This window comes from Pan paniscus, chromosome 5 (genome assembly GCF_029289425.2).
Source record: "Pan paniscus chromosome 5, NHGRI_mPanPan1-v2.0_pri, whole genome shotgun sequence".
NCBI classification, from domain to species: domain Eukaryota; kingdom Metazoa; phylum Chordata; class Mammalia; order Primates; family Hominidae; genus Pan; species Pan paniscus.
This window is the reverse complement of record NC_073254.2, coordinates 39,117,837-39,143,650: the sequence shown is the minus strand read 5'-3', so window position 1 is coordinate 39,143,650 and position 25,814 is coordinate 39,117,837. Positions and strand designations below refer to the sequence as shown.

Sequence of the window (25,814 nt, the reverse complement as noted above, 5' to 3'; positions counted from 1 at the left end):
CCAGAAAAGCCAAGTTAATTGTGGCTGCCTCTCTTGTTCAAAAATTACCCTAGTCCACTTACCTTTTTAAGGTTCTATTTCAAACGGTACCCACTCCCTTTCCCGGATGACTTATCCATTAGGCACAGTAGGTACGATACCAAGGGCCCATAAAACTGTTAGGAGCACTCACAAATGTTTAATTTATTCTAAAATCTGAAGAAAAGAACTTTTAGGTGGCATATTAATATGTTAATCTTACACCAATGCAGATGTAAAATGTGATTTCTATTTATTGTTTACTTATTGTTGTGACAGGAAGTACTTCACAAAGGCAAAAGCGCCTGGAGCTTAGAAAGTTCACAATGTGGCCCTCCCCTTTTCCCTCAGTTTTGTGCCCCTCTTCAAGCCCCCATTCAGAGTGTAAACAATTTCCTCCTGGCTCCTGTCTTACTTCCAGCCTGTCCTGATGCCCCCTAGCGCCTGGCTGGGTGTCTGTCCTTACCAGGGCCTATAAGGACAAGACCATCAGGTGAGAGGGACCTCTTCCCTCCTTTCTCCTTTGCCTGCCCTTGTGCTGGGAACCTCCACTCCCCAGTTCCCACCCTTATTCATCCTTTCCCCCATTTTCTTTTTCTTTTTTTTTTCTTTCACTTTTTTTTTTTTTTTTTTTTGAGACAGGGTCTTACTCTCTCGCCCAGGCTGGAGTGCAATGGCACGATCTCAGCTCATTGCAACGTCTGCCTCCTGGGTTCAAGTGATTCTCCTGCCTCAGCCTCCAGAGTAGCTGGGAGTACAGGTGCGCGCCACCATGCCTGGCTAATTTTTGTATTGTTTAGTAGAGATGGGGTTTCACCATGTTGGCCAGGCTGGTCTTGAACTCCTGACCTCAGGTGATCTGCCCACCTTGGCCTCCCAAAGTGCTGGGATTACAGGCATGAGACACCGTGCCCAGCCTCCTCTCCCCCATTTTCTAGACTGGCCCACATAAAGCTTGAGACCCTCTGGCTTTCAAACCTGTATTCTCCCTACTCACTCCTTAATGTAACTGTATGTTTACTTTTCACCTTGGGTCTATATTTCCAGAAGAGTTCTAAATGGTAGAATCATGCTGTCTTGTTTATAACAAAGCCACCTATATTAGGAAAGGGGGGTGTGGGGCAGAAAGAAAAATATTTCCATATGCTTATTATTTGTCAGATAGTAATATTGTGAGCTACGTTTTAACTTTCTTTAAAGTCATATCTTTGATGTTTTTATTGTTACCAAGGTAATACAAACTTCATAAAACTGCAAGCAATATTGTCATATAAAGACCATATTCATAACTATCACACTAAGCAAATAGTTTCCTCTTATTTTATTACATTTATACGTTTATGTCATTCTGAATCTCAAATACAAAAAAATGCATAATGAGAAATTGAGACATTTGGGATTAGTATTGTTTGGTAAGTGAACCCATTCCTTTTTTTTTTTGAGGTGGGGTCTTGCCCAGGCTGGAGTGCAGTGGTGTGATCTCAGCTCACTGCAACCTTCACATCCCAGGTACAGGCGATGTTCCTGCCTCAGCCTCCTGAGTAGCTTGGACCACAAGTGCATGCCACCATGCCCGGCTAATTTTTGTTTTTGTTTTTTTCTTGGTAGAGACGGGATTTTGCCATGTTGCACAGGCTGGTTTTGAACTCCTGGCCTCAAGCCATCTGCCCGCCTTGGCCTCCTAAAGTGCTGGGATTATAGGCGTGAGCCACCACACCTGTTCTGAACCCATTTCTTTGGTGCTTTTTGGATGGGTTTGTTGTATTATATATGGTTAGATATCTTTTCTAGGCAGTATTTTTTTTCCCCTGTAACCATTGATTGACTGCTCTTGGATGTTCTGAGAGACAATATCCAAAGTCCCAATTAATAATTGTGACTCCCTCACGCACAGGCTGTAGAAGGCCCAGAGTGACAGGGAGGCAAACTCAAAGGCCTCTGGTGGCCAGAAGGGGTGTGGAAACCTGCACACATTGCATGGATGGTGGGGACTGGAGGAGCAGGACATGCTCTATCAGGGGGCAGCTGGCTCTTTGGCTGCAGCTGGTTGTCATGTCACATGGGAGCGTCAGTTCATGACGCCAGTTCTTTTGTTTTTAAGAGAGCCAGAAATCTAGATTTCTACGTGAATTTTCTCATTTAGAAAAAGTTCATAAACTTGATTTAAGTTTATAAAACATCCTGTTAGCCAAACAAAACACGTAGGCATATGGCCTCTGGACTAATCAGGAGTAGCTGGGCCTACTGCCCCTCAGGTCTGGGGGGAGCTGCGGGATTTCTTTCCTTGGGGCTGTGCATGTGGCTGTGTTAAGCTTACAGGGGAAACTGTTGGGGCGACAACTGTGTCAAATCATTCCACTTTCTTTTTTTCTTTTCTTTTTTTTTTTTTGGGACAGGGTCTTGCTCTGTCACCCAGGCTAGAGTGCAGTGGTGCAATCTCGGCTCACCGCAATCTCCACCTCCTGGGTTCAAGAGATCCTCCCACCTCAGCCTCCCCAGTAGCTGGGACTACAGGCACGTGCCACCACACCTGGCTAATTTTTGTATTTTTAGTAGAGACGGGGTCTTCACTATGTTGATCACGCTGGTCTCAAACTCCTGACCTCAGGTGATCCACCAGCCTCAGCCTCCCAGAGTGCTGGGATTACAGGTGTGGGCCGCCACGCCCAGCCAAATCATCCCACTTTCTATTCATCCTTTCATTTGGCAAACCTGAGAGTGAATACTATTTCCTCCCACTCTTTTAGGAGCCCATCTCTTGCTTTTAATGTAAAATATGCATAATTTGTGTTTTAAGATTACCATCAGTTTCATGAAGAGCTTAATTTTTCCCATGGATGAAGTGTAACTGGGTACCTAATAATATATCCTGAGCTTAACATTTTCCAAACCCTGTTTCTTGGCCCTAAATCTGCCCGCTTCCTTCCACCTCCCAAGTGGAATTGACATCTTTGCTTCAGCTGCAGGAATCTGACCTTGCAACAGGCTCTGGATAAGCCCTATTAGAACAGCCAGAGGTAGAGAGACCAGGAGCGGCTGCTCTTGTGTAATCCCATACAAGTGTCAGTATCTGTTGCCAAATACTGAAAAGGAAGCCAGTTCCAGCTGATCACCATAAAAGCTTTCCCAGCACTTGTGGCTTGGGAGGCGGAGGAAGCAGGACAGCCTGATAAATGTGTGGAAAGGATGCATGAGAGATCCACCCTTTTAAGGTGAGGTGGTCCAATATGTTGACTATCTGCACAGGTGAGCCTTTTTATAGAAAGCAAAAAATATCTGGAGACAACTTTGCTTGCATCTCTACACAAATTTCATGTTAAAATGAAATCCAGAAAAAACCTCGGTCAGAAGATGCAGTGCCTCTGGCCTAAGGCTTTTCCGATTTCAGTTTATCCTCCCAACCCCACCCCCTAGGAGCACAGAGTTTGTTTGCTGTTCTGGTGAAGCTAAACAGTAGTTGGACAGTTGACTTCATTGGAAAACGATATTATTTTGAAATGAGGCTTGGTTTCCTCGGTCAGTGACCTGCTGAGAGAGAAGCGGTGGGTCTGCACCTGGATTTTGGAGTCCCAGTGCTGCCGCAGCTCTGAGCATTCCCACGTCACCAGAGAAGCCGGTGGGCAATGAGAGCATGTCTGCTTTCAGGTTGTGGCCTGGCCTGCTGATCATGTTGGGTTCTCTCTGCCATAGAGGTTCATCGTGTGGCCTTTCAACACACGTAGAAATAGGTAAGTACTGGTGTCTTGTTATGTTGTTGAGAGGACAATACATCTGTCAAAGACATTAAGGAAGAGACTGAAAATCCCGCTCGTGGATTGACACAGTTTCCCCTGGGCACTGAGCTGAGTGGCCTGACAGCAGGGAGGAGAAGCCCGTGATTGCAGTCATCCAGGGATAGGGATTGGCAGCATGAGTTCAGTTAAGGGGCAAATAAGAAAGAGAGCTGATGCCCCATTGGTCATGGGACCCCTGTGTGTTTCTCTGGGTGGGGAAATAGTGAGAGGCTCAGTGAACGAGAGGTTGCAACGCGGCAGCAGAACTGACAGAATGGGAGAGGAACAAGATGGGTGGAATATGGCAGGAGTGAGAAATGTACTTTTGTTGTTTTTACATGTCCAAGGACAGGCATTTCCAAGTATATGTAAAGAGCCACATGTGGCCATGGGAGTGGGTCCCTGAGTCAAATTGCTGTAAAAGTGCTTGGCTTCAGGAAGGTCAAGAAAGTAAGGGAGTTTAGTTATCCACATGCACGGTGCCAGGAAGATGGCAGGAGTTGGAGAGGAGAGGGGGACAGCAAGCCAGTGCCATCGACCTTAGGGGCAAGGGCAGAGTCATCCTGGATATAGGGAGATAGCACCACAAAGAGTTATTTAAAATTTTTATTTTTCTAGCTTTATTGATGTATAATTGACAAAAATTGTATAAATTTAAGATATACAACATGATGTGTTGATATATGTATGCCTTGTGAAATGATTAGCACAATCAAGCTAATTAACACATCTGCCCCCCCACATAGCTACCATGTTTTTTGCATATGGGCTGAGAACACTTAAGATCTTTCTTAGCAAAAGGATTTGGTTCTTGTATGAAGTGTATTTGTAACATGTTTTAACGCATGGAAAACGTGAGTCAATTTGTAATAGAATTAGCTGTGATAACATTCTACAGCAATTTTCAGATTAATTTCAGATATACCTGATGTTCTGAGTTTTCTTTTTTTTTTTTTTGAGACGGAGTCTCGCTCTATCTGCCAGGCTGGAGTGCAGTGGCGCAATCTCGGCTCACTGCAAGCTCCGCCTCCTGGGTTCACACCATTCTCCTGCCTCAACCTCCCGAGTAGCTGGGACTACAGGTGCCCGCCACCACGCCTGGCTAATTTTTTTGTATTTTTTTTTTAGTAGAGATGGGGTTTCACCATGTTAGCCAGGATGATCTCGATCTCCTGACCTTGTGATCCGCCTGCCTCGGCCTCCCAAAGTGCTGGGATTACAGGCGTGAGCCATTGCGCCTGGCCTGAGTTTTCTTTAATTTAGATAAAAATTATAACAGAATTTTATAGTTGTACCACCTCCAGAAGTTTCAAAGAATAATAAGATAGGCAAAAAATGAAAATTTATCAGTGCAAAATAGACATATATACTGAGCTACGATGGGCAAGAACCTGTTATCACAGAATTTGACTATCTGAAAGGACACTAGACGTCACCGAGTCCAGTTCTCTTCTTTTGCAGATGAAGAAACTGATACTAGACAGTTTTACAGCTAAGTTTTCAGTGACCTGGCCTAGAATTACATGTCCTGACAGCTGGTCCGGCATTCTTTCCATTAAAAATGTACTGCTAGAAGGGAGTCAGGAAACAATGGAAAAGAGAATCAGACTTAGGTTCTAGTTCCAGCCATCCAGTAAAGTAGATGTGTGATTCTGAGCAATTCACTTTTTGCCTACCTCTCAATTCTATAAAATGAGGGGGTTGAACTTCTTAAAGAATTCTAAAGTGTCTTGCGGTTCTATGTTCTGTGAAGTTGAAATTGCCAAAACTACAGAGTAAGCTGATGAGGAACAAATATAAATGGAAATACTCAATTTTTAAATCCTTAGTGTTTAAAAATTTACAAGACAGATTGCATCTGAAATTTTAATAAAACCGGATAATTGCTTGCCCTTCTTCATTAAGTACCAAAGGTCCTAATGGACATTTAAAGAATAATATTTATGTGAACATAATTGAAGGCATCTCCTGAAATAGAATCTGCACGGATTCTGAGAATTTTTTTACATAGAAGAAGACCAAAACTCCATCATTTATTTACTAATAAATTAGATGATTTTATAAATATTTTGGTTCACTTTTTCATTTCTTATAAAGGGCCTGAGTGGAAGGTCAGCATTATGTGAGTGAGTTAATTAGAAATGGCTTCATTCAGCGTAAATCACTGGAATCCTGTACACAGGTTATTTGTATTTGTGGGTTGTGACTTTTATGATATTAATGCTTATAATATAGTAGTGGCAATAGTTTTTTGTTATATGAATTTTAAAAATTGGAGGTGATTCACAACAGAAATAAGGTATCACCTTTGAATGTCACTTCCCAGGGAATGTTAGTCCTCTTATTGATTCTTGGGAGATTCAGGCTGTGGGTGGGTGTGGGGTGGAGTTGGTAGCTTTCTGAGATGATTTTGTCCTTCTGGTCCAATGATGAAAAACTTTTGAGGATCATTGGTTCAGTCCATAGGTTAGGTGTTATATTGTATTTTGTACTTAGGTTTGTCTGCCTCAGTACTGAAGCAAAATATGATGATGACAGTTTCTTTTTTTTTTTGAGACAGAGCCTCGCTCTGTTGTCCAGGCTGGAGTGCAGTGGTGTGGTCTCGGCTCACTACAACCTCTGCCTCCTGGGTTCAAGTGATTCCCCTGCCTCAGCCTCCCAAGTAGCTGGGATTACAGGCATGCGCCACCATGCCTGGCTAATTTTTTGTATTTTTAGTAGAGACGGGGTTTCTCCATGTTGATCAGGCTGGTCTTGAATTCCTGACCTCAGGTGATCCGCCCTCCTCGGCCTCCCAAAGTTCTGGGATTACAGGTGTGAGCCACCATGCCTGGTCTGGCAGTTTCTTTTTCTTGAGCTCCTACCAAGTGTCAGCCACTGTGCTTGTCACTTAGCATTTATTATTTCAACCAACCTATACGGTGGGTATTTTTTAAACTCTTTTCCATAGGAGGGAACTGAGGTCTAGAGAGGTTGAATAGCACTAAAGCTCATAGAGTTATTTAATAGTTAAGCAGAAACTTTAAATCACCATCTAAACTTGCTTTGTGCTATAACAATAGAAATACTGCACAAACCTATACCTAATGAAAATTGCCAGTGAGTGCAAACTCATTTCATTTCCTGCGTCCTTGACAGTTATAACCACAAATTGTGTATTTTTCTTTTAAAATCATCTCGCCTAAGTTATGTTTTCAGTAATAGTTGAACTTAATTGATTTATGTATTTATTTCTCTCAGGACACAGAGCTCTGGAGTTTCTTCAGCTTCACCATGGGCGTGTTAACTACAGAGAGGTAGAAATCTTGATTTTTCTTTTCTTCTTTATGCATTAGTTTTCTTTTATAGGTGCCAAACAAAGATCCTAACAGATATTTAAACAGTAATTTTAAGACTCATTTTGGCTGGGCATGGTGGCTCACGCCTGTAATCCCAGTGCTTTGGGAGGCTGAGGCAGGTGGATCACCTGAGGTCAGGAGTTCGAGACCAGCCTGACTAACATGGAGAAACCCCATCTCCACTAAAAATCCAAAATTAGCCGGGCATGGTGGTGCATGCCTGTAATCCCAGTTATTCGGGAGGCTGAGGCAGGAGAATGGCTTGAACCCAGGAGGTGGAGGTTGTGGTGAGCTGAGATTGCACCACTGCACTTAAGCCTGGGCAACAAGAGTGAAACTCCGTCTCAAAAAAAAAAAAGACTCATTATTTATTTCTTTATGTTATAATGTTGTATATTATGTTATTAATGTTATAAGACATTAATATTATGGTTAAAAGGTATATGTCTCTTCCAAGTGCTACTTGAACATTTTATATGTATCTTATATATATCACACTTAAAATTTAAAGATTTTAATGATATGAATCATAATTTGAAAAAAATACTTGAGAAATTTTTTAAACAGTACGTTTTTAAAAATGTGCTAATCTTCTCTGTATCATTGCAATATTAGTATATGTGCTGCTGAGAAGAACACATCTTTTTGTTTTTATTGTAGAGATGGGGGTCTCGCTATGTTGCCCAAGCTGGTCTTGAACTCCTGGGCTCAAGCAATCCTTCCCCCTTGGCCTCCCAAAGCACTGGGATTATAGGCATGAGCCACTATGCCTGGCCCATCTTTTTTGTTTTTATTTTAAAAAGTCATACTTGAGAGAGATCATTTATTTTCCACTTCTTGTTACTGTGTGTTGAGCACAAATTGCATCACCAGGAGGAGAAGGAAGTATTTATTAAGAAATATGCACTGAGATTCTCTGGAGATTCTCCATCCAACTCCTACTATATTCTATATCCTGGTAGGACAAGCTCATGACTCACCTTTACCCATCTTCAAATGAACACATTCTGATCATATGCACTATTTGTTCTATGGCTAAATAATACTTTGTGACGAAGGTGTAATTCTTTCATACCTACATTTGATAAGTGGTTAGCATTCCCTTCTGACATCAGAATTGGATCATTTAATAACATTAAGTCTTCATAATCCATTTGGGAAGCAGGATGGTAAGATAACTGAAATTTATTGTATCCTCAAAATATTTTTAGTCGTGAGATTCAGCTTCCTCACTTGCCAACCTAACAGGCCGAATGAGGAAAAACAGCATTTGTATCTGATAGTCATCTTCATTGACCTTGACGGCAAGTAGGCAGGAAAGAGGAGTGGAAACGAGAATCTGCCTAATTCATCACATGAACAATCAATCCAGAGTGTGTGCAGAGTGATTTCTAGTAGAGGTATTCTACAAGGTATTCTAGTAGAGGTATTATTAATTTAAAACATGTTAAACGGACACAGACGCTCCCTTTCAGGATGCATTCTAATCCAAATACTAATGTCATCCTCAGAAATAGGCCAGGCGTGATGGCTCACACCTGTGATCCTAGCACTTTGGAAGGCCAAGGTGGGTGGATCACTTGAGGTCAGGAGTTTGAGAACAGCCTGGCCAACATGATGAAACCTTGTCTCCACTAAAAATACAAAAATTAGCTGGCCGTGGTGGCAGACACCTATAGTCTAGTCCTAGCTACTTGGGAGGCTGAGGCGGGGAATCGTTTGAACCCGGGAGGTAGAGGCTGAAGTGAGCTGAGATCACACCACTGCACTCCAGCCTAGGCGACAGAGCAAGGCCTCATCTCAGAAAACAAATGGTGGGCCGGGCACGGTGGCTCACTCCTGTAATCCCACTACTTTGGGAGGCCAAGGCGGGCAGATCATGAGGTCAGGAGATCAAGACCATCCTGGCTAACATGGTGAAACCCCGTCTCTACTAAAAATACAAAAAATTAGCCGGGCATGGTGGCGGACGCCTGTAATCCCAGCTACTTGGGAGGCTGAGGCAGGAGAATGGCATGAACCTGGGAGGCGGAGCTTGCAGGGAGCTTATATCGCACTGCTGCACTCCAGCCTGGGGGACAGAGTGAGACTCCATCTCAAAAATAAAACAAAACAAAACAAAATGGTGGGGCATGCCTCTAATCCTAGCTACTTAGAAGGCTGAGGCAGGAGAATCGCTTGAACCTGGGAAGCAGAGGCTGCAGTGAGCCGAGATCACACCACTGCACTCCAGCCTGGGTGACAGAACGAGGCTCTTCATAAGTTCACATGAAAATACCACCAATTCTAATCCGACACCACAGGATTTACTCTAGCCTTCACCACGTCCATATCTTTAACTCCTTTCTCTAATGCTGAGAAACCTGGCTCCCATTATTCTCAATATCTTTATTTATGTGCTTAGTCTCCTTGTATGTAATCAATTTCTTTTCTTTTTTCTTTTGTTTGAGATGGGATATTGCTATGTTGCCTAAGATGGTCTTGAACTCCTGAGCTCAAGTGATCCTCCTGCCGTAGCCTTCTGAGTAGCTGGGATTACAGGCATGCGCCACCAATTTCTTGACCATGCTTAGCAAATCCCCTAAGCCTGACATGGCCAGAAGAATCCCCTTGGCCCAGAAACAATGAAAAAATAAAACTAAACATATACAACAGATATATAAAGAAGACATACTGTAAATGACATAGGAAAGGGAAATATTCCTAATTGCTCATGTATTTCATTAAAATTTTTTGAAGGAACTCCAGATTTGGAAACAGTTTTGCTTTTAGGGCTTAATTTTTATTCATTTTCTTTTCTGAGACAAGGTCTTGCTCTGTTTTTTTTTTTTTTTAATTATTATACTTTAATTTCTGGGGTACATGTGCAGAATGTGCAGTTTTGTTACATAGGTATACACGTGCCATGGTGGTTTGCTGCACCCATCAACCCATTGCCTACATTAGGTATTTCTCCTAATGCTATCCCTCCCCTAGCTCCCAACCCCCTGACAGGCCCCTGTGTGTGATGTTCCCCTCCCTGTGTCCATGTGTTCTCATTGTTCAACTTCCACTTATGAGTGAGAACCTGCAGTGTTTGGTTTTCTGTTCTTGTGTTAGTTTGCTGAGAATGATGGTTTCCAGCTTCATCCATGTCCCTGCAAAGGACATGAACCCATCCTTTTTTATGGCTGCATAGTATTCAATGGTATATATGTGCCACATTTTCTTTATCCAGTCTATCATTGATGGACATTTGGGTTGGTTCCAAGTCTTTGCTATTGTGAATAGTGCCACAATAAACATAAGCGTACATATGTCTTTATAGTAGAATGATTTATAATCCTTTGGGTATATACCCAGTAAAGGGATTGCTGGGTCGAATAGTATTTCTGATTCTAGATCCTTGAGGAATCACCACCCTGTCTTCCACAATGGTTGAACTAATTTACACTCCCACCAACAGTTTAAAAGTGTTCTTATTTCTCCACATCCTCTCCAGCATCTGTTGTTTCCTGACTTTTTAATGAATCGCCATTCTAACTGGTGTGGGGTGGTATCTCATTGTGGTTTTGATTTGCATTTTTCTAATGACCAGTGATGGTGAGCTTTTTTTCGTATGTTTGTTGGCTCCATAAATGTCTTCTTTTGAGAAGGGTCTGTTTATATCCTCCACCCACTTTTTGATGGAGTTGTTTTTTTCTCGTAAATTTGTTTAAGTTATTTGTAGATTCTGGATATTAGCCCTATGTCAGATGGATAGATTGCAAAACTTTTCTCCCATTCTGTAGGTTGCCTGTTCAATCTGATGATAGTTTCTTTTGCTGTGCAGAAGCTTTTTAGTTTAATTAGATCCCATTTGTCTATTTTGGCTTCTGTTGCCATTGCTTTTGGTGTTTTAGACATGAAGTCTTTGCCTATGCCTATGCCCTGAATGGTATTGCCTAGGTTTTCTTCTAGGATTTTTATGGTTTTAGATCTTATGTTTAAGTCTTTAATCCATCTTGAGTTAATTTTTGTATAAGGTGTAAGGAAAGGGTCCAGTTTCAGTTTTCTGCATATGGCTAGCCAGTTTTCCCAGCACCATTTATTAAATAGGGAATCCTTTGCCCATTGCTTGTTTTTGTCAGGTTTGTCAAAGATCAGATGGTTGTAGATGTGTAGTGTTATTTCTGAGGCCTCTGTTCTGTTCCATTGGTCTTTATATCTGTTTTGGTACCAGTACTATGCTATTTTGGTTACTGTAGCCTTGTAGTAAGTTTGAAGTCAGGTAGCGTGACACCTCCAGCTTTGTTCTTTTTGCTTAGGATTGTCTTGGCTCTGCGGGCTGTTTTTTGGTTCCATATTAATTTTAAAGTAGTTTTTCCCAATTCTGTGAAGAAAGTCAGTGGTAACTTGATAGGGTTAGCATTGAATCTATAAATTACTTTGGGCTGTATGGCCATTTTCATGATATTGATTCTTCCTATCCATGAGCATGGAATGTTTTTCCATTTATTTGTGTCCTCTGTTATTTCCTTGAGCAGTGGTTTGTAGTTCTCCTTGAAGAGGTTCTTCACATCCCTTGTAAGTTTTATTCCTAGGTATTTTATTCTCTTAGTAGCAATTGTGAATGGGAGTTCACTCATGATTTGGCTCTCTATTATTGGTGTATAGGAATGCTTGTGATTTTTGCCATTGGTTTTGTATCCTGAGACTTTGCTGGAGTTGCTTATCAGCTTAAGGAGATTTTGGACTGAGATGGTAGGGTTTTCTAAACATACAATCATGTAATCTGCAAACAGTGACAATTAGACTTGCTCTTTTCCTTTTTGAATACCCTTTCTTTCTTTCTCTTGCCTAATTGCCCAAAACTTCCAATGCTTTGCTGAATAGGAGTGGTGAGAGAGGGCATTCTTGTCTTGTGCCAGTTTTCAAAGGGAATATTTCCAGCTTTTGCCCATTCAGTATGATATTGGCTGTGGGTTTGTCATAAATAGCTCTTATTATTTTGAGATATGTTCCATCAATACCTAGTTTATTGAGAGTTTTTAGCATGAAGGGGTGTTAAATTTTGTCAAAGGCCTTTTTCTGCATCTATTGAGATAATCGTGGTTTTTTTCATTGGTTCTGTTCATGTGATGGATTATGTTTATTAATTTGCATATGTTGAACCAGCCTTGCATCCCAGGTATGAAGCCAACTTAATTGGGGTAGATAAGCTTTTTGATGTGCTGCTGGATTCGGTTTGCCAGTACTTTTTTGAGGATTTTCACATTGATGTTCATCAGGATTATTGGCCTGAAATTTTGTTTGCTGTGTCTCTGCCAGGTTTTGGTATCAGGATGATGCTGACCTCATAAAATAAGTTAGGGAGGATTCCCTCTTTTTCTGTTGATTGGAATAGTTTCAGAAGGAATGGTGCCAGCTCCTCTTTGTATCTCTGGTAGAATTCGGCTGTGAATCCATCTGGTCCTGGACTTTTTTTGTTGGTAGCCTATTAATTACTGCCTCAATTTCAGAACTTGTTATTGGTCTATTCAGGGATTCGACTTCTTCCTGGTTTAGACTTGCGAGGGTGTATGTGTCCAGGAATTTATCCATTTCTTCTAGATTTTCTAGTTTATTTGTGTAGAGGTGTTTATAGTATTCTCTAATGGCAGTTTGTATTTCTGTGAGATCAGTGGTGATATCCCCTTTATTGTTTTTTATTGCACCTATTTGATTCTTCTCTCTTTTCTTGTCTATTAGTCTGGCTAGCAGTCTATCTATTTTGTTGATTTTTTTTTTTTTTTTTTTAAAAAGCAGCTCCTGGATTCATTGATTGTTTTGAAGGGTTTTTCATGTCTCTATCTCCTTCAATTCTGCTCTGATCTTAGTTATTTCTTGTCTTCTGCTAGCTTTTGAATTTATTTGCTCTTGCTTCTCTAGTTCTTTTAATTGTGATGTTAGGGTGTCGATTTTAGATCTTTCCTGCTTTCTCTTGTGGGCACTTAGTGCTATAAATTTCCCTGTACACACTGCTTTCAATGTGTTCCAGAGATTCTGGTACGTTGTGTCTTTGTTCTCATTGGTTTTAAATAACATCTTTATTTCTGCCTTCATTTCGTTATTTACCCAGTAGTTATTCAGGAGCAGGTTGTTCAGTTTCCATGTAGTTGTGTGGTTTTGAGTGAGTTTCTTAATCCTGAGTTCTAATTTGATTGCACTGTGGTCTGAGAGACTATTTGTTATGATTTCCGTTCTTCTACATTTGCTGTGGAGTGTTTTACTTCCAATTATGTGGTCAGTTTTAGAATAAGTGTGATGTGGTGCTGAGAAGAATGTATATTCTGTTGATTTGGGATGGAGAGTTCTGTAGATGTCTATTAGGTCCACTTGGTCCAGAGCTGAGCTGAAGTCCTGAATACCCTTGTTAATTTTCTGTCTCGTTGATGTGTCTGATATTGACAGTGAGGTGTTAAAATCTCCCACTATTATTGTGTGGGAGTCTACATCTCTTTGTAGGTCTCTAAGAACTTGCTTTATGAATCTGGGTGCTTCTGTATTGGGTGCATATATATTTAGGATCATTAGCTCCCGTTGTTGCATTGATTCTTTTACCATTGTATAATGCCCTTCTTTGTCTCTTTTGATCTTTGTTGGTTTAAAGTCTGTTTTATCAGAAACCAGGATTGCAACTCCCCCTTTTTTTGCTTTTTACTTGCTTGGTAAATATTCCTCCATCCCTTTATTTTGAGCCTATGCGTGTCTTTGCATGTGAGATGTGTCTCCTGAATACAGCGCAATGATGGGTCTTGATTCTTTATCCAGTTTGCCAGTCTGTGTCTTTTAATTGGGGCATTTAGACCATTTACATTTAAGGTTAATATTGTTATGTGTGAATTTGATCCTGTCATTATGATGCTAGCTGGTTATTTTGCCCATTAGTTGATGCAGTTTCTTCATAGTGTCGATGGTCTTTACAATTTGGTATGTTTTTGCAGTGGCTGGTACTGGTTCTTCCTTTCTATGTTTAGTGCTTCCTTAAGGAGCTCTTGTAAGGTAGGCCTGGTGGTGACAAAATCTCTCAGCATTTGCTTGTCTGTAAAGGATTTTATTTCCCCTTCGCTTATGAAGCTTAGTTTGGCTGGATATGAAATTCTGGGTTGAAAATTCTTTTCCTTTAGAATGTTGAATATTGGCCTCCACTCTCTTCTGGATTGTAGGGTTTCTGCCGAGAGATCCGCTGTTAGTCTGATGGGTTTCCCTTTGTGGGTAACCCGACCTTTCTCTCTGGCTGCCCTTAACATTTCTTCCTTCATTTCAACCTTGATGAATCTGATGATTATGTGTCTTGGGGTTGCTCTTCTCGAGGAGTATCTTTGCAGTGTTCTCTGTATTTCCTGAATTTGAATGTTGGCCTGCCTTGCTAGGTTGGGGAAGTTCTCCTGGATAATATCCTGAAGAGTGTTTTCCAGCTTGGTTCCATTCTCCCCGTCACTTTCAGGTACACCAATCAAACATAGATTTGGTCTTTTCACATACTTCTGTATTTCTTGGAGACTTTGCTTGTTCCTTTTCATTCTTTTTTCTCTAATCTTGTCTTCCTGCTGTATTTCATTAAGTTGGTCTTCAATCTCTGATATCCTTTCTTCTGCTTGATGGATTTGGCTATTGATACTTGTGTATGCTTCACGAAGTTCTCGTGCTGTGTTTTTCATCTCCATCAGGTCATTTATGTTCTTCTCTAAACTGCTTATTCTAGTTAGCAATTCCTCTAACCTTTTTTCAAGGTTCTTAGCTTCCTTGCATTGGGTTAGAACATGCTCCTTTAGCTCTGAGGAGTTCGTTATTACCTACTTTCTGAAGCCTACTTCTGTCTGTTCGTCAAACTCATTCTCCGTCCAGTTTTCTTCCCTTGCTGGCGAGCAGTTGTGTTCCTTTGGAGAAGAGGCGTTCTGGTTTTTGGAATTTTCAGGCTTTTTGCGCTGGTTTCTCCCCATCTTTGTGGATTTATCTACCTTTGGTCTTTGAAGTTGGTGACCTTGGATGGTGTCTCTCTCTAACAGTCAGGCCCCTCTGCTGCAGATCTGCTGGAGGTCCACTGCAGACCCTGTTTGCCTTGGTATCACCAGTGGAGGCTGCAAAACAGCAAAGATTGCTGCCTCTTCTTTCCTCTGGAAGCTTCGTCCTAGAGGGGCACCTGCCAGATGTCATCCAGAGCTGTCCTGTATGAGGTGTCTGTTGGCCCCTACTGGGAGGTGTATTCCAGTCAGGATATACAGGGGTCAGGGTCCCACTAGAGGAGGCAGTCTGACCCTTAGCAGAGCTTGAACGCTGTGCTGGGAGGTCCATTGCTCCCTTCAGAGCAGTCAGGTAGGGACGTTTAAGTCTACTGAGGCTGTGCCCACAGCCACCCCTTCCCCCAGGTGCTCTGTCCCCAGGGATATGGGGGTTTTATCTATAAGTCCCTGGTTGGGGCTGCTGCCTTTTTTTCAGAGATGCCCTGCCCAGAGAGTGGTCTTGCCCTGTTACCCAGGCTGGAGTGCAGTGGCATGATCTCGGCTCACTGCAACCACCACCTCTTGAGTTCAAGCGATCCTCCCACCTCAGCCTCCTGAGTAGCTGGGACCACAGGTGCACACCACCACACCCAGCTAATTTTTTGTATTTTTGATAGAGACGGGGTTTCAGCATGTTGCCCAGGCTGTCTCGAACTCCTGAGCTCAAGTGATCTGCCCGTCTCAGCCTCCCAAAGTGCTGGGATTACAGATGTGAGCCAGAGTCACTGTGCCCGGCCTTTATTCATCTTCATTTTTGTCAATTTGGTAGGTGGAAAATGGCTTTTGTTTTAGCTTTAATTGGCATCTTATTTTTTTATTTTTTATTTTTGAGACAGGGTTGGGCTCTGTCACCCAGGCTAGAGTGCGGTGGCATGATCTCGACTCACTGTAACTTCCACCTCCCAGGTTCAAGCGATCCTTTCAACTCAGCCTGCCAAGTAGCTGGGACTACAGACACACACTACCACACCAGGCTAATTTTTGTATTTTTTGTGGAGACGGTGTTTCACCATGTTGTTCAGGCCAGCCTCAAACTCCTGAACTCAAGCAATCCTTCCACCTTGGCCTCCCAAAGTGCTAGGATTACAGGCATGAGCCACCATGCCTGACCTGGCATTTTAATTATTAACTTATTAATGAGTTTAAATATATTTTCAATATTGGCCATTTCTGTCATCCCCTCTGTGAACTGCCTGTCTTTTGCTAATTTTAGTGTTACAATATTTATCTTTATTCTGACGTGTAAGAATGGCTTATTTATATTAGCCCTTAATGTAGCAAATAATTCTCGTGGTTATTTTTCTTTTAAATTTATTTTTGATTTATTTTTATTTTTTTTACCATGCAGAAATGTTAACTTTTTGAGCAGTTAAATGCATCAATTTTTCTGTTATGGTTTCTACTCGTAAATTATACTTAGAAAAATCATTCCCACTTCATGGTTGTATAGTTATTCACTTAAATTTTATCCTGTTAATTTTATGGCTTCATTTTTGACATTTAACCTTATAATTCATCTTGTATTTGTTTGGGTATAAAGCTTGACAGGGATCCAGTGACTTGTCATTGGTAATATTAATTTCAAGTCAGTGTCACCTAGGGCAGTAGTCCCCAAGTTTTTTGACGCCAGGGACTGGTTTCGTGGAAGACAATTTTCCTGTGGATGGAGTTGGGGGTGGGGGTAGATGGTTTCAGAATGAAACTGTTTCACCTCAGATCATCAGGCATTAGATTCTCCTAAGGAGCGTGCAACCTAGATCCCTAGCATGTGCAGTTCCCAATACGATTCACATTTCTCTGAGAATCTAATGCCACTGCTGCTTGTGACAGGAGGTGGAGCTCGGGCAGTAATGCTTGCTTGTCCACCGCTCACCTCCCGCTGTGTGGCCCCATTCCTAACAGGTCACGGACTGCTACCAGTTCATGGCCTGGGGGTTGGGGACCCCTGATGTAGGGTAAACATGGATTTGCCCATGCAATGATGGTATACACATTGTTACGGGGTTGTGACATCACCCTTTGTTGACTACTCCATCCATTATTCATCTATTAGACATTAAGTTAAACGTATGCTTGGCCGGGCGTGGTGGCTCACTCCTGTAATCCCAGCACTTTGGGAGGCTGAGGCAGGCAGATCACGAGGTCAGGAGATCGAGACCATCCTGGCTAACATGGTGAAACCCCCCTCTCCTAAAAATACAAAAAATTAGCCAGGCGTGGGGGGCGGGCGCCTGTAGTCCCAGCTACTTGGGAGGCTGAGGCAGGAGAATGGTGTGAACCTGGGAGGCGGAGCTTGCAGTGAGCCAAGATCATGCCACTGCACTCCAACCTGGGCAACACAGTGAGATTCCGTCTCAAAAAAAAAAATAGTTATATGTATGCTTAACTCTGTTTCTGTAGTCTTTTTTTTTTTTTTTTTTTGAGATGGAGTCTCACTCTGTCACCCAGGCTGGAGTGCAGTGGTGTGATATCAGCTTACTGCAACTTCCATCTCCCAGGTTCAAGCGATTCTCCTGCCTCAGTCTCCTGGTAGCTGGGAATACAGGCGTGCACCACCATGCCCGGCTAATTTTTATATTTTCAGTAGAGTCACCGTTTCACCATGTTTCCCAGGCTGGTCTCAAACTCCTAACCTCAAGCGATCCACCCGCCGCAGCCTCCTAACATGCTGGGATAATAGGGGTGAGCCACTGCACCTGGCCTTTCTGTACTCTTTATTCTATTTCACTGGTCTGTTTCTTTTGGTTTCAGTATCATAGTACTTTTGTTTCTGTAGCTTAAAATATATATATTTTAAGACTGGAATGCAGTGGCGTGATCTCAGCTCACTGCAACCTCCACTTCCCAGGCTCAAACTATTCTTGTGACTCAGCCTCCTGAGTAGCTGGGATTACAGGCAGGCACCACCATGCCCCACTAATTTTTGTATTTTCAGTAGAGTCGAAGTTTCACCGTGTTTCCTAGGCTGATCTTAAACTCCTGACCTCGAGTGATCCGCCCGCGTCAGCCTCCCAAAGTGCTGGGATAACAGGCATAAGCTGCTGCATGCAGCCTTTCTGTATTCTTTATTCTGTTTCATTGATCTGTTCCTTTTGGTTTCAGTATCATACTATTTTTGTTTTGTTTCTATAGCTTAAAAATATGTATTTTTTTTGAGATAGGGTCTCACTGTGTCACCCAGGCTGGAGTGCACTGGTGTGATCATGGCTCACTGCATCCTCAACCTCCTATACTCATTTGATCCTCCCACCTCAGCCTCCCAAGTAGCTGCACCACCATGTTTAGCTAATTTTTAAATTTTTTGTAGAAACAAAGTCTTGCCATGTCGCCCAGGCTGGTCTTGAACTCCTGGGCTGAAGAGATCTGCTGGCCTCATCCTCCCAAAGTGCTGGAATTACAGGTGTGCACCACCTTGCCCAGCCAAAAATATGTTTTTGGCAGATCACCTGAGGTCAGGAGTTCAAGACCAGCCTGGCCAACATGGCAAAACCTTGTCTCTACTAAAGAATACAAAAATTATCTGGGCGCAGTGGCTCATGTCTATAAATCCAGTACTCTGGAAGGCCAAGGCAGGTGGATCACCTGAGGTCAGGAGTTTAAGACCAGCCTGGCCAACCTGGTGAAACCCTGTCTCTACTAAAAATACAAAAATTAGCTGGGCATGGTGACCGGCACCTGTAATCCCAGCTACTCAGGAGGCTGAGGCAGGAGAATCACTTGAACCTGGGAGGTAGAGGTTGCAGTGAGCCGAGATCATGCCATTGCACTCTAGCCTGGGTGACAGAGCGAGATTCTGTCTCAAAAAAAAAAAAAGAAAAAAAATACAAAAATTAGCCAGGTGTGGTGGCCAGTGCCTGTAATCCCAGCTACTCAGAAGGCCGAGGCAGGAAGAATTGCTTGAACCTGGAAGGTAGAGGTTACAGTGAGCTGAGATCACGCCACTGCACTCCAGCCTGGTGACAGTGTGAGACTCCATCTCAAAAAAAAAAAAATCCAAAAATACATTTTAATATCTGAAGGATACATCCTTCGTTAGTACTCCTCTTTTTTCCTCAGCAGTTTGCTCTTTGGCATAATTTTCAAAATTTACTTCAGATTATTTTATCACATTAAATAACATACCTACCTCACTGGGAGATGCAGATTCAACAAGTCTTAATACATATAAGGAGCTTAGAAGTGACTGGTTAAGTAAATAGCCAGTAAAGTTAATTACTATTTTTAAGTGAAAAAAGTCCAACTCAAGCTATCTTTTGGAAAAAAGTGGACTTTATTGGTTCATGTAACTGATATCTGCAGTGTGGAACTGGGCCCAGAGCTCTAGATGGTTTCTATATCTCTCCACGTGGGGAATGCTGACAGCCTAGCACTCAGCGTCAGAGCTCAGCAGCCACAAGGGGAAGAGGGCATCTTCCCAGAGCTCTAGTGGAGAAGTCTCGGGGAAGGTGTGAACGGAACTAGCTTTGCTCAAAGGTCCATTTCTGAGCCAAACTCTGTGGTGAGGGTGGGCATGCTGGCCACAGCATTCTGGTCAGCCCCGCCTGAGCGGTGTGGAATGGGCTCTCCTCGGGAGAGGGTGATTCTGCCTCTAGAAGGAGGAGAATGGGATACTGGTTAGAAAAACAAAACCAAAAACCAGATGATACTATCTTTCTTTGTGTTTTAATTTCTTGAAGTACTTCTTTGTTGCCCCTATATATGGTCCACATTATTAGTAAGTTCTTATTTAAAAAAAAAAAAAAAAAGGGCGGGATATTGCCAAACTTTTACTTTGCCCAGTGTGTCCATCAGAGTTCATTTGCAGATAATGGAAACCCCTCTGCTAGTTTAGGCAAGGAAAGGATTAATACCAGGAATTAGAGAATTCACTGCTTACAAACTGTGGGAACTGCAGGAGCAGGCTCTAGGCCAGGTGTCCAGAAAGGACTCCCAAAATAATGCACAGAACTGGCCTGTCAAGGAGCTGCTACTCCTGCCATTGACAGGCATTCACTGCCCCATTTGCTACAAATTCAACTGTCTCATACACGGTTTGTTAAATAAGAAGCCACCACCTCACCTATTGGTTCTGGGACTTCATCACCACCTCGGGCACCTGCCTTACTAACAATATGGTTGTCCTGTACTCTGCCCATAAACACGTGGGAAGCCAGAGCTGCAACACGAGGAGCTGTGCTACCTCTGCTGTGGAAAAACCAAATGCTTCCATGTTAGCCGAGGGCTCCGTGATGGAGGCTGGGCCACATCAGACTGTGAGCTGAGACAGCCTGGGAAATGTAGTCTGTGTTTTCTAGCCTATAGCATGCAGCTAGACATATCCCATAAGGGACTCGGAATGGAAGGAAGTGAGCCAGTTGACCAAGGAAGAACATTTAGAAGAAAATCGCTACCATCTACTTTCACATCATTTAAAAAGGGAAAGCACTTTTTTTAGTCCTCCCAAAACACAAAGGACGTCATCTTACACTAAAACACAGGTAGCAACTATAAACTGATATGCACATATGTGCGTGCTTGTTTGTGTGCGTGCATACGTGCGTTTGTGTGTCTGTTTTTCTCTTTTCACTGTGAATCATTGAAAATTTTATAAAAACCAGCTGTGGGCCAGGTATGGTGGCTCATGCCTGTAATCCCAGCACATTGGGAGGCTGAGGCAGGAGAATCGCTTGAACCTGGGAGGTTGCAGTGAGCTGAGATTGCGCCACTGCACTCCAGCCTGGGTGACAAGAGCAAAACTCCATCTCAAAACACAAACAAACAACAACAGCAACAAAAACAACAGCTCTGGGTCAGTAAAACAACCTTAAGGCCTCAGGGAAATCCTGCTTTACTGGATTGACAGAGAAAATGAAAGAAGATGAAATTTAAACAAGTGTTTTCTGCTGTTTCTAAATTAGCCTCTCTGTGTTTGGTAGGGAAGAATCTGAAGTTATATATTGTTGTGTTTTGTCTTGGATTATGTGTGAATTTTAATCATTTATTTACTTTATGCCTGCTTTCCTTCCTTTTTCCCTTTCATTCCATCTATACCCCCATATTTCTAGCATCTCATCACAGAAAATTGGTGGGGCCTATACTCCCCAGGCTGTTGACTCCTGCCCCTTAATCTCTGTATTTTCTTGCTCTGCAGCTGTTACTAGAACACCAGGATGCGTATCAGGCTGGAACCGTGTTTCCTGATTGTTTTTACCCTAGCATCTGCAAAGGAGGTAAGATGAAAGTTTGCAGACTGAATGAAGTCACTTTTACTTGGTTAATAGGAATAGCTATGACTTTAAAAATATATATATATGTGTGTACAATATATTTTTAATTGCACAGTATATTTTCCATTATTGTTGAGAACAATTTGTTTCCCAACAATATTGTTGGTTAATGACTTAGTTTACATAGTTGCATTTTCCATTTAGCTATAACTGACCTAGTTAAGCATAGAAATTCTGAAAACTATTTTTTGGTGAAAACCTAAGTGGCATGATAGAAGACATTTTGCAAGAGATCAAAAGGTCTGAGTTTGTGTTCCTTCTATATTAGCATGTGATCTTAAAAAAGTCGCTTATCCACAGAATCTCAATTTTCATGTCTTGGCAAAGACTGGATTGTCCTGCCTGCCCTGCCTAGACTGGATTGTCCTTGGCATTAATGCACAGTATTTTGTCAAGTGTTATGCAAATCTCAGATACTATTATTTGTAAGAGTTAAAGAAAGAGGAAAGAAACATGAAAAGCAGCTTAAGAGTCAAAGACAGATTTATTTTGGAGAAGTAAACCTGAGAGGGGCTTCTGGCCGATTTCGGTCAGGAACACCCTCTCTCTTACAGACTGAGAGTATTTATTGGTGAGAGAATTTGGAATGTTTCTGTGTGGGGGAGAAGTTTATGGTGGGATTGGAATGTCTCTAGTTGGAGGGGAGGTTATCTTGGGGTTGACATCTCTCTGGCTGGAGGGGAGGTTGTCTTGGGGCTTGCACGTCTCTGGTTGGGGAGGGGTTTGGAATGTTTCTGATTGGAGATGTTATCTGTGATTTATGGTTATGCTGACTGTACCCATTAGGCTGATGCCCTTTGGATTTAGGCAATTTTTGGTCAAGGTGAACTTAAAATGGCCGTTCTTGTCCAAGATGGCAATGCTTCTGCTCTGTCATTATCAGTAAACTTGTCTCATGAGTCGTATCAGTCAGAGCCCCAGCAGGACCCAGAAGTCACACTCAAACTGAGTAATTGGAGAGGAGCTTAGTAAGGGCACCATTTTCAAAGATATGGACAGGAGGCGAGGAATTGCAAAAGATAGTTCAAGGGAGGGAGAGATTACTGGAACCGTGGAGAGAGAGAGCTGCATGAAGAGGACCACTTGATGAGAGCTGGACCTTCAGCTAAGGGGCACAGCCAGCCCACTGTGACCCCACAGAAGGGGAGCTGGGAGAATATATACCCCAACTTCTGTGTCTTCTTTTTCTCTGATCTGTCAGTTCTCTTTATTGGCCAAACCCAACCCAGTCAAAGCCAGAGGGCCACGAAGCCAGTTGAAGCAGGTGACCTCAGAGTCACCCTACAAGGTAGAGAAGGATGGGGAGTGGGTCTGGAAGGACAAATGGAGGCCCCCAGCATGCTGGGTACTTGTATAAACTGCTTCTGGGGTCTTGGGTCATCTGCTATTATCCCATTCCTTTAATTCAGTGATGTCTTTGGGACTGAAATGAACTATCTGGGGCTAATCACTCCTGCAGTTAGAATCCCAGACAGCTAGCTTTTGTATTTCTCATATTTATAAGGAGTTTTGTTCTGTTTCCCTCTTAGTCTGTTAACTATCATTTCTCAATCCTATTATTTTGCCTGCATGTTATAGTTCTCCTTTCTAACCTATTATTTCTAATTTAGCACTTCCCAAACTGTATTCATGGGAGCTCTACTGTCCCTTGATAGCTTCTACAAAAAAGAAGGAAGAAAGGATATTTTTGTCCATTCAATTTGAGCAACATTGCTTAATGTACGCCATTTTTAGAGACAGACAAAACCCACACTAATCAAGGTTCTGAGGAGAGTGGAAAAGGAATGTAAAGTATTTACCTAGCATTTTCCAGTTTTTTCTGCAGCAATAAATACTCTTGTGTGATGAAAAGATTGGGACTGGTATATGACTAGTTACAGGGAATTTGCATACAAATTCCACTTATTCCACTTAGGTTTTTATGCATTTTTCCACATTTTACCTTGTCTCATACATACCTAATTCAACTGTAATTTTCCTTTTCTTATTTGGTGATGATTCACTTTCATTGCATCTTTCCAAAGCACTTAGCTTTCTTAGATACTTAATTGCCAAAGAAAAAACACCTTTTTTTAAAATTTATTTTTACATTTTTTAGAGACAGGGTCTTGCTCTGTTGCCCGGGCTGGGGTGCAGTGGTGCAGTGGTGCAATCACAGCTCATTACAGCCTCAAACTCCTGGCCTCAAGCGACCCTCCTGCCTCAGCCTTCTGAATAGCTGAGACTATAGGTGTGTACCACCATACCTGGCTACTTTTTTATTTTATTTTTAAATTTTTGTAGAGACGTGGTCTTGCTATGTTGCCCAGGCTAGTCTCAAACTCCTGGCCTCAGGGGGTCCTCCCACTTCAGCCTCCCAAAGTGCTGGGATTATAGGCGTGCACTACTGCACCCAGCAAAACTCTTCATTTGTATTAGTTTACCTAATACTGAATTAGCCTTTATAATTACAGTAACAAGGACATCTGGTTTAAACAGGATTAGAAGTGGGTCTGATTGACCCTTTGTGAGCTATGGTATAGACAGGTAAGTTCAAGTCTCTGGGCAGTGTCTTGCCAGCTGTCAGCATCTAGTATGTCCTGGGGGACCTTCTGCTTCCAGTCTGTTGGATTTACAGAGGGATCAGAAAGCTTCAGTTAATCTGCCAATTTGTTTAAGTTGAAGTTGTTCAAAAGAGCTACTGCCATATTTAATTCTGGAGTTTTACTGTATTCTGGAGTTTTACTGTATTCTGGAGAACAAGAATTGTTTAAAGCTTTATCTCTAGGAAAACTGTGGGAGCAAATCAAATGTCTTGATTCTAACTCCTTTGAAAATCATTTTGAAAAAAAACCAATGATTTAAAACTGGTTCGGCAATTTTTACTTTAGGAACGGCACAGAAAAATTGAACTGAGGGATCTGAACTCTGCAGTTTTGCTTTTAGTTACCCTCGTAACATTTGGCACTCCATGAGGCATTGGTGGCTCTTGGAGGTTTAGCACAGAGGCCAGTTCTGTCTTTCCTACCCCTCTTGTGGGAATAAAGAGCTACATGGGACACGCACTGGCCCACTCAAACGACACTTGCATAAAATGCTCACTGGGGCCTGTGCCATTTTGCAATAATTATTATAAAATCAAATGCTTGAAAGCATATGAAATATCTGCTTTTATTTCTTGTACTCTTAAGGAGGCTGACTGTGAGGGACAAGGAAGATGCTTTTTAAAACCCCAACAAATAAACAAAACCAAAGTACAACTTGTTTCCTTAGCTTTAGGGCACAGAGATGGAAACAACTCTAGCGTCTATTCTAACCAGGTAGCTGGACTTGCGATACCCTGAGCCAGTTTAGGCTCCGTCCCTCTTACTGTAGGGCTCTTTTTAGTCATCAGGCAGACAGTACCATGCGTATTCCAAAATCTCAGCTGGCTCTTCCGTTTTAGAGGCTTCTTTTGAAAGTCGACAGAAGAAACTGAGGGGCATGGAGGGAAGGAGAAGGGACACAGCAGCGCAGCGGGTGGTGTGGAAGATTTGATTGAGACTCTCCAACTTTTAAGAGGGAATCCAGAGCCCTGCTTTTGTTTTGTCAGGAAAATACCATGATGTGTCTGAGAGCACTCACTGGACTCCGTTTCTTAACGCAAGCGTTCATTATATCCGAGAGAACTATCCCCTTCCCTGGGAGAAGGTAGGCGTGGTCCTCTAATCCTTAAAATATTTAGCACCAAACCTGCCATGTACTGTGTTTGCACCCGCATTGACCCCATTTGTACCGCTCTGTAAGGGCTGCCCACCATTCCACCTTGAGTGTCATGCACATTGCTTGGACATAGTAGATGGCTAGCTAATACTTGAATTACTTATAAACACGGTTTGGGATATATCACTTCATCATTTTGCTCCAATGGTAATTAATCTGAAAGCACTTCCAACACATCATAAAACGTTTCCAAAAGTGCTTATGGTTTTGTGTGTGTGGTTTTTTTTGTTTCTGTTTTTGTGTTTTTCAGACAGAGTCTCGCTCTGTCACCCAGGCTGGAGTACAGTGGCGCGATCTTAGCTCACTGCAAGCTCCACCTCCTGGGTTCATGCCATTCTCCTGCCTCAGCCTCCCAAGTAACTGGGACTACAGGCGCCCACCGCCACGCCCGGCTAATTTTTGTTTTTGTTTTTTGTATTTTTAGTAGAGACGGGGTTTCACCATGTTAGCCAGGATGGTCTTGATCTCCTGACCTCGTGATCCACCTGCATAGGCCTCCCAAAGTGCTGGGATTACAGGCGTGAGCCACTGCGCCTGGCCTGTGTGTGGTTTTTTTTTTTTTTTGAGACAGAGTCTTGCTCTGTTGCCCAGGCTGGAGTGCAGTGGCGCAATTCAGCTCACTGCAACCTCCGCCTCCCAGGTTCAAGCAATTCTTGTGTCTCAGCCTCCTGAGTA

General features: G+C 42.4%; 1 protein-coding gene across 2 annotated transcripts in view; it reads left to right on the top strand.

Annotated features, from left to right (window-relative positions):
• Positions 1–3,649: 3,649 nt before the first annotated feature.
• The window catches only part of GPLD1 (glycosylphosphatidylinositol specific phospholipase D1), a 72,884-nt gene continuing 50,719 nt past the window's right edge, over positions 3,650–25,814 (top strand). Inside the window, exons 1-4 of one of the 2 annotated variants that reach the window (XM_003823195.6) lie at positions 3,650–3,746; positions 7,032–7,087; positions 21,263–21,341; positions 24,970–25,067. In XM_003823195.6, the coding sequence (XP_003823243.2) occupies positions 3,650–3,746; positions 7,032–7,087; positions 21,263–21,341; positions 24,970–25,067 (330 nt within the window). Of the gene's footprint in view, positions 3,747–7,031; positions 7,088–21,262; positions 21,342–24,969; positions 25,068–25,814 lie in introns of those variants that run through there. The other variant, XM_034961540.3, reaches the window with a different exon arrangement.